The sequence below is a fragment of the Felis catus genome, chromosome A3 (genome assembly GCF_018350175.1).
Source record: "Felis catus isolate Fca126 chromosome A3, F.catus_Fca126_mat1.0, whole genome shotgun sequence".
In the NCBI taxonomy this organism is placed as follows: Eukaryota; Metazoa; Chordata; class Mammalia; order Carnivora; family Felidae; genus Felis; species Felis catus.
In genome coordinates, this window is record NC_058370.1 from 81,209,468 (window position 1) to 81,226,439 (window position 16,972).

At 34.6% G+C, this 16,972-nt stretch overlaps 1 protein-coding gene across 5 annotated transcripts in view; it reads right to left on the reverse strand.

The window, feature by feature from the left end:
* Nucleotides 1–16,972, reverse strand: part of WDPCP (WD repeat containing planar cell polarity effector) — a 381,708-nt gene that overhangs the window by 279,107 nt on the left and 85,629 nt on the right. For 4 of the 5 annotated variants that reach the window (XM_045054268.1, XM_045054270.1, XM_045054269.1 and 1 more), the window contains 5 exons: nucleotides 10,692–10,776; nucleotides 7,098–7,145; nucleotides 6,198–6,248; nucleotides 4,599–4,669; nucleotides 4,245–4,304 (listed from right to left, as the gene is read on the reverse strand). In XM_045054268.1, the coding sequence (XP_044910203.1) occupies nucleotides 4,245–4,304; nucleotides 4,599–4,669; nucleotides 6,198–6,248; nucleotides 7,098–7,145; nucleotides 10,692–10,776 (315 nt within the window). Of the gene's footprint in view, nucleotides 1–4,244; nucleotides 4,305–4,598; nucleotides 4,670–6,197; nucleotides 6,249–7,097; nucleotides 7,146–10,691; nucleotides 10,777–16,972 lie in introns of those variants that run through there. The other variant, XM_019827284.2, reaches the window with a different exon arrangement.

The window sequence follows — 16,972 nt, forward strand, 5'->3', positions numbered from 1 at the left end:
AATTATCCCATCTCATTTGTTCTTTATACAGACCGCCTCTAATTTTCCTGTTTTATCCTACATCTCACTCCCAGGCTAATCTCTATGCCTTCTCTCTAAACTCTTACTATCTTTTTACTAAACTTTACTTTCCTCTAAACTTTACTATCTTTTTACTTGGTATCCTACAACTTAGCACTCATCAGTGTCTTAGTGATTTCATGTGTCTATATTCCTTGACTAGGTTATACTGAGGACTCAACCCACATCTTACACTTCCTTAGTGCATCCCATAATGGTGGCAGTCAATAAATATTGTGTGATAAGTTTTATATAAGTAATATGCTGTTTCTAATAGTTGTAATTTAAAGTCATCATGGTTTGCCAACTGTTATTTTATGAGAAAACCAAACTGATTTTCATACAATCGGATGAAAGGAAAGATCAGGTAATGATGCTATCAATTCTATAACTGAGAAAATTATGATAAAATGAGTTCCATAAACTCACAATCTATCTGTGATAGGTTTAGAAAATAATTTGTATTTTTACATAGCATGGCAAGTCATTCATTACAAGAACTAAAAAAAGAAAATTATCTTTTCTTGGCATTTTAAAATTGTACCTGGAAATGCAGAACTGCTATAGAAAGAAATCAGGGTAGAGCTGACTATATTGTATATTTTTGTAGTTGATTGTACATACACGATTCAAATAATTTAATCTAAAATCAACATGTGTGAGTTTACATCTATCTTAATAACACTGCTTTTAAATAATTATGCAATAACCTGCAAATATGAATGTGACTTGACTCACAATAATTTAAAGAATTGAAAAATTCCACCATAGTTGTACACAATTTAATAGTCACTCAATGCTGAAACTATCATTCCCTTTGTAAAATATTTGTAAAATGAACAGTTTGTAAAATAGTTTAAGAAATTCAAAGCTGGAGGGGCACTTGGGTGGCTCAGACAGTTAAGTGTCTGACTTCGGCTGAGGTCATGATCTCACGGTTCGTGAGTTTGAGGCCCGTGTTGGGCTCTGTGCTGACAGCCCAGGGCCTAGAGCCTGCTTTGGATTCTGTGTCTCCCTCTCTCCCTCTGCCCCTGCCCGACTCATGCTCTGTCTCTCTCTCTAAAATAAACATTAAATTTTTTTTTAAAAAAAGAAAAATTCAAAGCTGGAAATTATTAAACACTTTCTTAAAATAAAATGATTTTAGAAAACAGCCCCCAAAAGAGAGAAATATTTTGATAGCCAGTAAAACTAAAACTATAAATTACATCTCATACTTTTAAATGCATTTCAAACTAGGAATAGGCCTAGTTTGAAAAACCAACTTTAAAAAACAATTTTCCTACAGACATATATATAGGTAAGTCTTGATTTATAAACCGATTTGAATTTGCAAGTGGAGGGAATTATTTTTAAATGGTACAATTTACAGGTCACTGGATCAACAACATGAACTAAGTGTTGGTTTTTATGACAACTATAAAATCTCATTATTCAATAGAGGGGAAAATCCAAGCTCAAACTGTATCCTCTGAAATACTTTATGTTTCTGTAGTTGCCTTGCTAATTTCCAAACAATTGGACCTTCTGAAGAAATAAGGATCCCTTAAAAAGAAGAAAACCAAGATAAATTCTATAAGTCTTAAATTTGCCATTTTGGGGGGTAAAAAATTTATATCAGTTGAGGTGTGGCCACAGTCAAAGACTGAGAGTTCAACTTTATTAACACCAAGGTATTGAGGGAGTTTTTTCATCCCTTCTTTAAGAATAGTCGTGGTCAACTGTTGCCATCTTAGGGCTAAATATATGGAGAAAACTACTAATAGAAATTTAAGCACATGTTATTTTTAGAGCTGCCACACTGGATAATACACAAAAAGGAGGACCCTAGAGTAGCTTGGGGAGCACTGATTTTGCAACTAATAAAAGGTTAAGGGGATCCTTTTAAAAATTTAGCTTGAACACACAATTTTTAACTTACTGTAATATAAGAGATCTTTAGGATAACACACATACACATATTTTTAGAAGACTTAGCTCACAGTCTTGTTTAGAAACTGAGGAAGAGGACAGATAATGTTAGGAGGTCTCTCAAAGGCCCTAAAGATGTGGGACCAATCTGGACTAGTGGGCAGGGTGGAGGTCACGTTATCTTACTAAAATAGATCATCATATCAAGAATGTGCTGGTATTAAAAGGACTATTTTAACTTATCAATCACACAAATAAACCACAAAATATGACAGAACATAAAGAAGGATAAATTCCATTGGAAATATTAAAAGTGACTCATTGGTACAACAGCCTAAGAAACCACTATTGTCAGTTTGACGTAAATTACAAAAGTTTATATATATTCTATCATGAAAATTCCTTTTCTGCATTGAATTAATTCAATAGTGAGGGGTGTCCTTCTCCTGATTCCACCTATATACAAAACACACAAAGTTGCTTAAAAATTAAAATGCAATAACGTCTATTTAAAAAGGATTGCCTATTGGGATGCCTCACTGCATACTTTAAGATGCCTGACATGTTCCAACTTACCCTGTGCGATGGTAAGGGTGAGGCCACAAGACACACCTCTTACTATAGGTAGTAGGCTTGCCCTCCAGTCAAATAATTTTGAGCCTGCTTTTAAGGTGAGTAATGGCATTGAGAAGCACAATTTGAGTTGTATTAAGTTTAAAACTTTCTGGAGCATATTTTGTATTCAAGTCTTAAAGTCTGATTAAAAGTTTAGTGAAAACGAATTATGAGTTTTTACGTAATTTCACCCTTTGAATACATTCCTAAATCAAATTTAAAAAGTATTATGCTTCTAATAATATTAATTCAGCCTAGCAAACATGCTCTGGAAAATAATAATTCATGCCATTTGAGGAGGTAACTAAATAGTTACCTTCATGAATAAAAGTAGACTAGTTTAAACAAAAAATGAGGAAAAACTAGACTCCACTGAAATGATAGCCCATATTCAAATATTCAGTTAAGATATGTTCCTAATAACCATAAATTCAATGTTGTAGATTTATGGATACAGCCATGGCCCTAAACCTCAAACAAGAGTAGTCAGACCTAAAATAAATCACATTATAAACAAGTCAGTATTTAAATCCATACAGGATATTCAATTCCATAAAAGTTATAATTAGTAGTAGTACTCATGTAACTTCAATTACATGTATGAGTAGAATATAACTTAATGATTCTTTCAATCATAAACAAGTCTAATTTTTCTAGGCAACTAGTATTTCTTAAGTGTATAAACAAAGTTGAGGAATTTGTCCATTATTTTGTGATCCAAGGTCAACTAATTATTATGTCCTGAATCTAGACCCATTCAAGATGTAGCTCCTGTTGTCTAGGCCCAAACTGTGCTAACAGAACTTTCTGTAATGGAAATGTTCCGTATCTATATTGTCCATATGACATATGCGGCTACTGAGCACTTAAAATATGGGTAGTACAACTTTAATTTTAATTAGTTTCAATTTATTTTTATTTATTTTTTTTTAATTTTTTTTTTAACATTTATTTATTTTTGAGACAGAGACAGAGCATGAACAGGAGAGGGGCAGAGAGAGAGGGAGACACAGAATCTGAAACAGGCTCCAGGCTCTGAGCTGTCAGCACAGACCCCAACGTGGGGCTCGAACTCACTGACCATGAGATCATGACCTGAGCCAAAGTCAGACCCTTAACTGACCGAGCCACCCAGGCGCCCCTCAAGTTATTTTTAAATGGCCACAGTAACTGGTAGCTATGATATTAAACAGCACAACTTAGAGGGTTCAAAAAATAAGAGCAAATTTCTTGTTATGTTAGGTCTAACTCCAGTCCACTTGTTGACTTCCATAAGCATTGTACTCACAAATGCCTACTAGAGTGATAGGCCAAAAAACCTTCTGCCCTATGGTTTTATCTTCATTCAAAAATATGATTAAATCTATGCCAGTAAACATCTAATATAACATTCAGACAAATCCAAACAAAATATACCATCCAAAAAGATTTTTATTAGCATTTATAGTATCAGTACAACTATACTGACTAATGAGGCAGCCTGGTGGCCTGTGTCAATCTGTCTAATGTTAGTTCTAGAATGACTAGAATTCAAACTATGAAATATCCCCTCTTAAAAAGGTTTTGTCCATTACCTATCATAACACAAGAATACCAATTACTGCATAGTTTTCAGCTCCACTGGTTAAACACTGCAAAATCATGTCAAACCATTTTACCTGACAGACATATTTGTTCTTCCATTTGCTCAGCACACAGTGACTGTTTTGCATCAGCTCCTGAAGGAAACAGAAAAAGAGACAATGTAGTTGGCTATACACACTGTTGTTATCAGTTAAAGTGTTTCTGATTCGCAAGCAAAAAAAACCCAAAAAAGCAAAAGTCCAAAACAAAACAAAACAAAAAAAAGATCAGCATGCCACACAAAGATGCAACTGTTTTGGAACTCCTCACTAGACAAAAGCAAAGCTATCATCACTAGGAGAGTTGATCCTTTATGAAAATTAAAGCTGTTGAAAGATGTTTTAAAATAGATTTGTTTGTTGCCATTTTTGAAACTTTTGGAAAGATACCTCCAACTCCTTGAGTGAGTCTCGAAGTTTTTCTGGGCGTCTATTTTTGAGTGTCCATGGATAATCTCGTGCTGGCAAATGAAACATGTACTACAGTTAGTTAAACATGATTTAAAAAGGAAACACTGCTGAGCAGTGTGCCTTGGGAGGATTAAAATAAAACACCTCCTTAATTGAGAGGAAGTGGGTTTCACTTCCATCATCAAATAACAGTCTTTTCAAAAGCTTTGTCATAGGAACAGGATTTTTACCACAAAACAATCTCGGTGATCATAATTTTATGATGACAACCAAAGTGGCTCAGAGAATCCCTGGGAAAGTTTCCTTGTCCTGTGAATCTAGTACCTAATTGTAAATGACCAATTCTTTACCAGAGAAGTAACTTTTTCACATGAATAATTAAAAGTTCAATCCAAAAGAAATTTCAAGTAGCCTTCTCAAACCTAAAAATTCCTATGAGTGAGTGAATATACCAAGGGAAGAAATATAACACAAAATATGATGCACAGAATATAAATTTTAAAGTAAATATCACCTATTAACATTTTTATTTAAAATGATCCTCTTTAAAAGCTATACCGCAATTCAATAATGATAAGCCTTTTTTTGTTTTAAATGCATTTAATTAAAAGATAAAATTATTCTTTAGTAGAAACTCAATGTTAGCTTAAGACAAACTAAAAATAGTTTACTTAAAAGAATAACATGTTAAATCATTACAATGATATCTGTTTCATCAGGAAAATAAATTCATCTTTGAGTTCTCGTAAATAATAATTCTAAATAAAAGTTATACATATGTGCATATGTTCTGTATGCATCCTCCTATAATATATAGTGTATATAGTATATATAGTCATTTAAGTTTTACAGAATTACTATGTATCTTATTTCAGAAAATTAATTTCATTCTATAAACATAATGTATGATGTATAGAGCATATGTACAAGGTTTTAAATTGATGTTGCAGCTACTAATACAGCATTTAAAAAATTAAATGTCAGCTTGACCATTTAAAACAAGGGAACAAGTAGGATTTTCAGCTCTACCTGTATTATATATAAAACTTAAATTATATTTAATTTCACTCATCAAAACCATATTTCATTGTAGCCAAATTACATATATAATGTATTTATATACCTGAGAACAGATAAGGCTAGAAAGAATAAAATGCTAATATTAATCATTACAAATGTTCGTTCTTTTTTACAAATTTTATTTTCTTAAAATGGGTAATATGTATTAATCATTTAGGCATGGTATGTATAATAAAACATTATCAGAATTTAAATATGATATACTTACTTTAAATATAATAAATGATATAAATATGGTTACGAAAGTTTATGTTCACACAAGCATAGATCTTGTTCAAAACTAGACAGAGATTTCAAAGGTCTGAATTAGAAGTGCCTAAGAAATATAATTCTCATGTTTATATACCGCAACAATGGGAATTTACAATTAAAGAAATTTGGAGGGAGTAACATTTCCTACTTGTACAGAAAGCTTAAAAAAATGTTTAAGACTGAATCTTCAGGGATATTAAAACTCCAGTTTTATAATAATTACAAAAAAATATAAAGTAAGCTTACATTCTGCCAGCTTATGCTTTTCTTCTAAGTCACCATGCTCTGTCACTGATACTGTGGCAGAAGAGAGAAGGAAGAAAATAAAAATGGAAGTTATTTTAATTTTAATACTTTGTATTTTGAAATGCACATATATAATGGATATTATGCACGTTGTTGAGATTAATGAGTTATGTTAAATTTTTAAGAGGCTGGTGAAAAAATGCCATAATGTGGATGTTTTCATTTCATAGAGGTATTTCTTAAATTTGTAGTGCAGAGGCTTACATCACACAACAGGTGGGCCAATATCCTGAGCTCACAATCTCATCAGATAGGGAAGAGAACTGCAACGGAGTCCAGAATAGAAGCTGCTTCAGTCTGTCATCAGAACCATGAAGCTAGCCTATTAACCACCAAGCTAAGCATACAGGATGCCCACCCCAGCACCACTTCAACAGAGACCAAAACAGGAAGTAACTAGCTAGAAAGACCTTTTGGCCCATCATGAAACTTCTGGGATTAACAGGATTAATCAGATAAAGAAAATTGATCATTCACTCAGAAATGCCTATTTCAGATATCAGGTGAGGATCCGGGAGGCCAGCACCAGTGGGACCCACGCATTAACAATGCCCTCTACTGGGACACTGATAAATAAACGTGAATAGACTGTCCAGTTATCAGTCGGATCGGCAGTAAAATGAACATTTTCATGTTCTTCTACAGCATTTTCTCAATATTGCTTTATTTTATACAGAACAGGTATCAACCTCAACATTTTTCTAAAGGACTAAAATGACTTTTTTTTAATTTTACAATTTACCTAATGCTCAAAAAAGGGTTTTTTTTTTTAATGGTCAGTATTTTACAGTTTAAAATATTTCATTTATAAAAATTTGTTGTATAGAATAGATACTTTACCTGCTGGGTCTTTCTTGTCATAATACTGGTAGATCCCTATGTCTCTATCTATAGAAAAGAAGAAATAACATTAGATTATGATAAAAAGTTCTGGGAAATAAGAAGCCAAACCATGCTATATATATGTCAGGATTGGGGTTGGGAGTGGGTAGGCAGGAAGGAGGACATAAACCATCTTTTTATGTTACTAGAAATAAATAAGATCAAAAGTATATGCGTTCATCTATTCCAGGGATATGTGGGAACTGGAAGGTTTATCAATCTAATTAGAAAAGATTTACACAAAACTGGAAGGGCATGAGGAAAGGAGCAGTAAAAAACTGAAATCATAAGACCAACTTTTCTCTTTCACACTTCCTCTGATATTTTTCACAGGGTGCTACCAAAAGGAACTGCCACTAAGCAACGCCATATGAAATTAGTGGATGGAAATGCCCTGTTGGATTCTGAGTTGTTGCTTGCTTTTCTCCAGTTTAGCTTGAATCTAGTACAGTGCTTGGGGGAAATTTGCAGGAGAAAAAGAAAATTAGAGGAAAGCATGGGTAAGTTACCTGAAGCTTTTTTAGATTCAAAAAACCTTCCAAATGCATTCAAATTCAGATGTTCTCCTGGGACTAAAAAGCAAAGCAAGGCTTCCTAGAGGATTTAACCAAGGACTCTGTCTTTGCAACTGCATTACAGGAAAACAAAATAACTGTGTCCATTTTGTTCCTATATGTGAATAGTGAAATATTTTTCCTTTGAATTAACATTTGTTTCCCTCCATGCAAAATAATTCTAGTTACTAACAAAAGAATGCAACTGTTTCTGAAGAAGTGGAAGCAGTACAGGCTGCCCCCTAGTGACTGACTGCTCCAAACTTTCTCAAACTAAATGAAACTTTCAAAAGAGGTATTACAGCTATAACCAATTTTTTAAATAGAGTTGTTAAAAATATTCAATCCTGTGTACTTATTAAAGCTCCATTCTATTTACCATGCCACTAATTGGAACACATAATTTTTTTTAAGATTTTATTTTTAAGTAATCTCTACACCCAACATGGGGCTCAAACTTACAACCCTGAGGTCAAGAGACTGCTCTTTTGACTGAGCCAGCCATGCACACAGAGACATATAATTTTAAAGAATGAAGTTTACTTCTATTATTTAGATTAAAAATATTTAATAAGGGGTGACTGGGAAAGGTTATAAGTAGGGCTCCTAAGATACTGATAATATTTTATTTCTTGAGTGATTTTATGGGCATGTTCATTTTTTGATAGTTCAAAATATGCCCTTATGATATTTATACTTTTCAATATATATAAAAAGGTAGGCTTTCAATAAAAAGGTAGGCTTTTTTAAAATCTAAGAACCATAAGCATTATTTACATGGGCAATGTGTCCTCATATAATATTCCATCATTAGATGCAGCCAAATATTTATAACTCTAGAACAGAACTATGAAGACCAAAAGGCCCTTGAATTCTTTTTATTTTTTTAAGCTTTTTTAAAAAAAAATTATTTAAGTAATCTCTATAGCCAATATGTGGCTCCAGCTCATGACCTGGAGATCAAGGGTCACATGCTCTTCTGAGATAACCAGGCACCCCAAGAACCCCGAATTCTGCATCTGACGCAGAGTAGGCTGTCAAAACCCAATCAGAGCCTAAGCTGGATGAGGAAGGTGTCCATGCAGAATGTCAGGCTGACAGTGTATCAGAACCACAGGTGTCCTTTTCACCGAAGGACATTCACATGGGGCAATGGCCAAATGTGGGTGTCTAGGTGAGGAAGACATCCACATATGGGAAGAGCCCAACATGGTATGTCAGAACCAATGTGAAATGAGAAGGGCATCCACATAGGGGAGGGAATGCCCACCGAGATAGAAGGCTGAGTGCATACAGGGTGATTAAGTAAGAAAAGATATGGGAGTCCCAGGTTTCTCACTGTCAGAGAAGAGAAATACAAATATAGAAAGGGAGAAAATTAGAATGAATCCTCTGCTGGTAGATTAGAATTGATTTTTAATAGAGATAGATACAAAAATGAATATAGATGTAAATATATGTACATACATACATACCCTAGGCTCTGCCCACTGAGAGCCTAGTAAAAATGATACTCCAATAGCAATAAGCATACCTAAAGCACCGTTGACTTCTAGATACCACTTCCCTCTAAAAGGAACCAAGCTACTTAGATTGGTTAGTAGCTAGTTATCAGCTACTTAGTAACTGATTCCAGCACGCTAGGGAATCTTTCTGTTGTGCCAGAAAGAATGGAAATGCTTAAATACTGATAGGGACCTGTCACAAAGACAGACTCAGCTTGAGTGGGGTCCCACTGGCCACATCAGAAACAATTTAAATATCAAAATAAATAATGATAGTAATGGATTAAAACCATTGAATAGGAAACCTGAGTCCACAGGGATAAGATAAATAATAAATATATTTAAAGTTTAATAAGAAACAATACATTTACATAATCTCAAAATATCTCCCTATGAAATACTAATTAACTCCAAAGGAAAAGTAACTTTGCAGTGGAGAATACTACCAGACACAATCTTAATGATCATAAACATTATCAATAAAGACACAAATTGAAATTGTACACCACCCAATTAGGATGTGCTGAAAATACAACACCTCTTCTGGGATATTCACATCAAACATATATAATCTGAAACTTCAGATTTGTAAAGAAAAACTTCAAACATATCCAAATACAGGGGCCTCTTATAAAATAATTGGCATAAAATCTTCAAAACTGTTAAGGTCACAAAAATTAAAAAATAAATAAAAATTTTAAGGATGAAAGATAGGAGTAATGTGTGTTTTAACAATGCTTATTAGTATTATGGGATAAAGTATGTATTGTTAGGAAATATCTTTTAAAAAATCTTCTCTTTTGGGGCACCTGGGTGGCTCAGTCAGTTAAGTGTCAGACTCTTGATTTTGGATCAGGTCATGGTCTCACGGGTTTGTGGGATCGAGCCCACATCAGGCCCCATGTCGAGCTCAGTACTGGGAGTATGGAGCAAAGAAATCCAAAGAACATGAATATAATTAATTGTACACCTTAGCTGTATGTTTGAAATATTACCTTTTTTTTTTTTAAGTAGGATTCACGCCCAGTGCAGAGCCCAACATGGGGCTTGAACTCATGACCTTGAGATCAACACCTGAGCTGAGATCAGAGTTGGATGCTTAACCAACTGAGCCACCTAGGCACCCCTGAAATGTTATCTTAATATCAAATAGAAATACCTTTACCATTAGTTAGCCTACAAATATGACTTATGAATATAAGTCAGTCATTAGGAACAATCCCAGGAAAAAATTGAACATGTATATCTCCTAAATGGAAACAAATATTAGACCAATATAATTTTCACAACAGAAAATCTAACTCAAATTGAAAAAATAACTTATTCAGAGTAACTAAAAATAATCATTTTTTTCATTAGCCATTTTTCATTAAGTATAAAAAAAATAATGCAACTCCAGCAGAAGAATCTAAACTCTAATCTTTGCTAGTACTTACTTACAACATTGTAATTTATATTTGAAAATGACTGAAAATAATCCAGAGATCATTTACCCCCAATGTGTAAGGTATTCTTCAAAGACCACAGGTGCAGTTCAGTCAAGCAGAAAGACATCTGAAGGCAGAAGAAATCTCTGTCCTGTTTAAAAAATAATTAAAAAGAAATGTCAATTATCTTCCATTGTCAATAAAACCAAGATCTCTTAGAAAAATAATAGAATCATCTGACACTACTGATATTTGAGATATGGCCCATTAGAATAAACATATTTTAATGTACCGTTGGTTAACCATCAAGAAATAAACTCTAGAAAAAAAAAATACACTCTTCCTAAATGTAGTATGTCATCTCATTGAGAAATGTGATAACATGAAAATATATGTTTGAATCTTCAGTAACTTGTTTGATTTTTAAGGCTCTGAGTATATTTAGAATTATTTCATATTTAAGCATTTTAAGAACATTTTTAAGAAAAGGAAACATCTGGGAACTAGTGTATTATGCTAAGTGAAATAAGTCAGAGAAAGATAAATATCATATGATTTCATTCACATGTGGGATTTAAGAAACAAAACAGATGAACACAGGGGAAGGGAAGCAAAAATAATATAAAAACAGAGAGGAAGACAAACCATAAGAGACTCTTAAATACAGAAAATAAACAGGGTTACTAGAGGGCTTTGCATGGGGGGGGATGGGCTAAATGGGTGACGGGCATTAATGAGGGCACTTGCTGTGATGAGCACTGGGTGTTGTATGTTAAGTGATGAATCACTAACTTCTACTCCTGAAATCATTATTGCATTATTATATGTTAACTAAATTGGATTGAAATAAAATTTTAAAATTTTAAGAATTTAAAAATAAAATATTTATTTAAAAAAAGAAAAGGAAACATCTGTTAGGTAATTATTACATATAAACACATTTTGTATTGTATTTTTAATATACAAAGCAAATATTTATCATCTTCCACATACAAACAAGCTAATTAGAGTGGAATTTGTAGGGCACCTGGTTGGCTCAATCAGTTTAGCGTCGGACTTCAGGCTCAGGTCATGATCTCGCGGTCTGTGAGTTTGAGCCCCTCATCAGGCTCTGTGCTGACAGCTCAGAGCCTGTAGCCTGCTTCAGATTCTGTGTCTCATTCTCTGCCCCTCCCCCACTCACACTCTGTCTCTCAAAAATGAATAAATGTTAAAAAAATAATAATAAAGTGGAATTTGCAAAGTAAATGGTATATAGTTACTATTACAAAAAATATTTACTTAAAGGTAAATGTGTGAAACCACAGTAGTGAATGTTCAGATTAGTTTGTTAATCTGCATCTCATTGTAGACCCAGATACAGTATTCTACTCTATTAGAAAAAAACAAAAAACAAAAAAAAAACAACAAGATAACAAAAGAGTACATGGAGTATTTCTCCCATTTTTAATATCAAGAGCTAGTGATGGTTATTACTGATACTTTTTCACGAAGGAGAACCCCATTAATTTGGACTAATTGGAGGAAGATCAATAAGAATGAGAAAAAAAGTCAACATTTTACAAGTATTTGAAAGAAATTTATTTAACTTCCAAATGTTTCCTTAGAAATACATACAGTACTATACTATGTGGATAGTTCACTATGTATTAGAAATACATAAACTATTGGTATCTTCTTTACAGAGATCACAAAAGAATTGCTCCTTCCAATAAAATTCTGAATAACAAAGAAAGTCTGAAAAATATTTATGACTTTTGTAGACACAGGAAAAAGCTCCCAGCTTCTTTAACATTAGGAGTGACTAAAAACATTTCCCATATTATTCATAAGGGTGATTACCCCAAATAATTTTAGACATAGTAGAAACTTCTTTCATCCTTCCTTTACCTTTACATTTGACCTCAATGTATTAATAACCAAGGAATAGATGCATGTTCAGATAACAAGATGCAGTGTGCCAATATTGAAACAGCAGAGTGAACAATGGCAGCATAAAATAAGGGCCAAGCCTGCCTGGAACAGTGGGGCTCTGAAAAAGCTACAGAGAAGTTGTGAAATGTCAGCAGAGCATCAAAGATGCATAGGATTTCACCAGTTAAATGATAACAAAGAAAATGATGATGATAGCAACAGGCAATACTCGCTAAATACCTCATGAAAAGCATTGTTCTAAACATTATATATATATATATATTAACTTATTTAAGCCTCATAGCTACCCTTTGAAGTAGTACAATTATTACTCCTATAATGAAGAAACTGAGGGACTGAGAATTCACATAGCCAGCAGTTAGCTGAGGCAGACTTTGAATAGACGCAGACTGGCTCCAGAATCTGTGCTTGAAACCAGAGCACTCTATAGTCCTGGGCCATCTAGAAGGGTGGGAGGGAGAATAGGTAGTAGTGTTGAGTACAAGGATGGCATATCCCAGGCATGGCAGTAGATTAAAATGCATGGTAGAAAGTGACAGAAGGCGCGCCTGGGTGGCTCAGTCGGTTAAGCATCCAACTCTTGGTTTCCGCTCAGGTCATGATCTCAAGGTTCGTGAGATGGAGCCGCAAGCTGAGAGCGCGAAGCCTGCCTGGGGTTCTCTTCTCTTCTCTTCTCTTCTCTTCTCTCTCTCTCTCTCTCTCTCTCTCTCTCTCTCTCTCTCTCTCTCTCTCTCTGCCCTTCCCCTGCTCACACTCTCTATCTCAAAAAATAAACTTTAAAAAAAAAGAAAAAGAAAGTGATAGAAAAATGCAATTGCAAAGGGTAACAAGGAAACAGACTATAAAAATAATAGAAATGTTTGGACTGATCTGAGTTCACTCTCTTCTGTGTACTGAAGTGCCTTAAAAAGGTTAGAGATAGAACAAAGGACCCTTCAATCCCCAGAGCTGCCCAGCTGTCACCAGAAACTGGCTGCCACTGTATGTAGGTATGGGGTAGAAGAGCTATGAAAGAGGATGAAGTTCCTTATCAGCAGGCAGTACAGAAAAAGTGGTATTAAGCTAATTACAACTTTTTCAATTCAACTGAACTTTATCTTGCAGAGTTGTCTCCTTGGGAGTGACTCTAGTGAGGCTACTATTACTTAAAATATTTCCAAAGCCATATTCTTTGGAATTGTTTTCAGTTAGTTTTATGAGGCTCATTTCAGGATTACTTTATGGTATACTTTTTTAAAAAACAAAATACTTACTGTTTTAGAATATGTAAACTGCACCCTTCTCATTTGGATGGGTGAGGTCTAGAATATTGGTTTAAAGAAACAGCTAATAAATTAAATAAATATTTACTTGCATTTAGAAAGCTTAATGAGTACATTCTAGACCCTAACTGCCTGGTTTCTTATTCTAACTTCTCAGTTTACTAGCTAACTTGGAAGACTGACATAGCTTCTCTAAGTTCCCCAAGATATAAAATGGCCATAATAAAGTACCTACCTCAGGGACTATCTCAAGGGCACTTTTATTCAATTAATTTATTGTTGCCATTGTTGCTGCTGCTACTGCTATTACTCTGTATGTCTAGCACTATGCAAATTTATATGAAAAAAACACAAGGAGTATGTTACATACAATCTCTGACCTTAGACAGTAATTTCACAAGGTGAAATGAATGAAATGAATAAATGAATGAAACTCTGTACTCCTAAGTACAGAGTACAATAGGGGTTTTATGAAAGAAAAACATGTATCTGTAGAGAAGTTTCTACACAAGAGACAGTATTTGGATTAGGACATGCAAATGGGTTAATATTTCACTGGGAACAGAGAAGAATGGATGTGATGAAACAGGAGCATATTTCTTCTGATATTAAGTATCAAAGGTCACAACTTTTAGACTACACTAGAAAATAAAAATTCACATTCTTCAATTTAGTGTCTATTCAGACACCAATAATTAGGATTTATGACAATGTAGACAAAGACAAGGCTGAAATTTAGCTGTTATTAGATACATAAAAAAGTTTTATTATGCAAATTAAATATAAAGTTTTACAGCTAAAGCCAAAAAGGCCACACCTTTACTTATATATCAAAAGAAGACTGCACTTGAAACTCTGCTTTTTTTTTCCAATTTAAGTCAATTCAGTAATAAAGAATTTGTCAAAACTTTTCCCTAATAGCAGAAATGGAGAGAAAAGAATACTTTTCCTTGTAATTCACATTGGCCATTTCTAAGAAGCAGGAATGCTTTTAACTTGAAAACCAATAGATCCACTGTCCATATTTTTACTAAGTTTGAAACTCCTATAGTACTCAGAAATTACAGAGTTTGGGGGAGAACAAGCAAAATGAGGTCCATGGAGAGCTTCAAATGTCAAGGGCAAACAAAGCCTGTGACCCTTTGTATTTGGACATAAGGAGAAGTTCTGAGAATCGTATGGGTTTGAGCCTATGATCTGGACTTGTCTTCCAGGTAGGTCAGTACCAAAGATTCATGTCTAGTCCCAATGGAGTGGGAACACTGAGAAAGATGCCCTAGTTCTCAAAATGCTCTGATACATAAATATTATCAATTTGTATTGATATTATTTCCCACTAAAAAATACAGGACAAAGGAAGAGAGGGACATTCTGCTTTATAAAGGACCCCTTTGGGGGCACCTGGATGACTCAGTAGGTTAAGCAACTGACTCTTGATTTCAGCTCAGGTCGTGATCTCACAGTGAGATCTAGCCCTGCATTGGGCTCCACACTGGGTGTGGAACCTGCTTAAGATTCATTCATTCATTCATTCATTCATTCATTCCCTCTCTCTCTCTCTCTCTCTCTCTCTCTCTCTCTCTCTCTCCCCCCGCCTCCCTCAGTCCCTTCCCTGCTCATAAGCATGCACATGTGTGTGTATACACACACAAGCTCTCTCTCTCAAAAAAAAATTGTAATAAATAAATAAAAACAAAGGACCCCTTTGTGGAACATTTGGTTTAGGGCAATAGCTGTAGAGGATGATACCCAGCTAGCTGTAGAGGATGACACCCAGCAGAAAGTAAGCAGGCCTGGCAGCCATTTGGATAAACATAGTCAACAAAAGTGTGGGATCCAGACAAAATGGGATCCACCCCAGCGAAAGGAGACATGGTGGCCAAGGAGTAATCCATACCACCTGGAGAAACAGCAATAATCAGGTGATGGAGTAAGCCTAACAAATAGTTGGGTGAGGCAAGTGAGAAGAAAATAACCAATGCCCATTAGTAAATGATTCTACTTGTTTATGAGCACATGTGACAACCCCTGCAGACTCCCCAAAATACATACAATTAAGGAGGCTTTGCAGGAGTCATACCCTACCAGGTAGGCCAAAGATAGTCAAATATGGGTTATTCATCCTTCTTTTCCCCTGAACTTTAAATATCTGCTGATAAGACCATATAAGACTAAAAAGAATTAATGGAATAAATAAAACAAGTTTATAAAAATCTACAATAACTACATGGGCACAGTGAGAGGGGACCAAGTCATTATCCTTTTCAGCCCTCAAGATGTCTTGCCATCTTTACACTGTGCAGGTTCTTTAAAAGATACAGACCTTTAAACGTCTTGCATCTTACTCAAGAATGTCACCAGTTAAAAGGAATGCTGGTAATTTCCTCATTTGAAAAATTGCCTGGAGGAAGTAGTCAAGACTGAGCTTGTATTATTCAAATACTGTATTAGTGCATAAATAGTTGTTTTAAAGGAGGGTAAGAAAAGAATTTCAAAAGAATGATGGATTCTGCATTGTGGGATTGGGGTGTGAGCAGAGATTAAAAAGGGAGAGAAAGAGGGAGTGCCTTAAAAAGTTAGCTGAGAAATGTTGTCCCTATTCAGTGCCTTTGTCCATTTCTCGGAGTAAAGTCCAATGCACAATTTAGAGCTAGAACAAAAGTAGCCATTTAAGGGGTTATGTGAAAAAAAACGATTTAGTAAAAAATATAGCAAATAATAATCCAAATGAAAAGAAAAAGGAAAAACCTCTACAACAACAAAATGCCCATAATTTTTATGTTAAAATAACTTAAACTTCTACAGTTTTCTACTTAAATTCTGTAAGGTAGTTGATGACCATCCCAGATGCCCCAGAAGCCCATCCTGAACCTAAACCTGCGATCTCCACGAGAGAATAAGCAGCATGATTTAAATTAATCTTGATCTAAATCTAGACGATTGTTCTGCTGTAGAGGCAGAATCTATGACAGTCCAAATATTGATTGATTGATTGATTGATTCATTCATTCATTCATTCATTCATTCATTCATAGTGCACACAAGCGAGCAGGGGAGGAGCAGAGAAAAAGGGAGAGAATCCCAAGCAGGCACTGCTCTGACAGTTCAGAGCCCGATGTGGGGCTCAATCTCACAAACCACGAGATAATG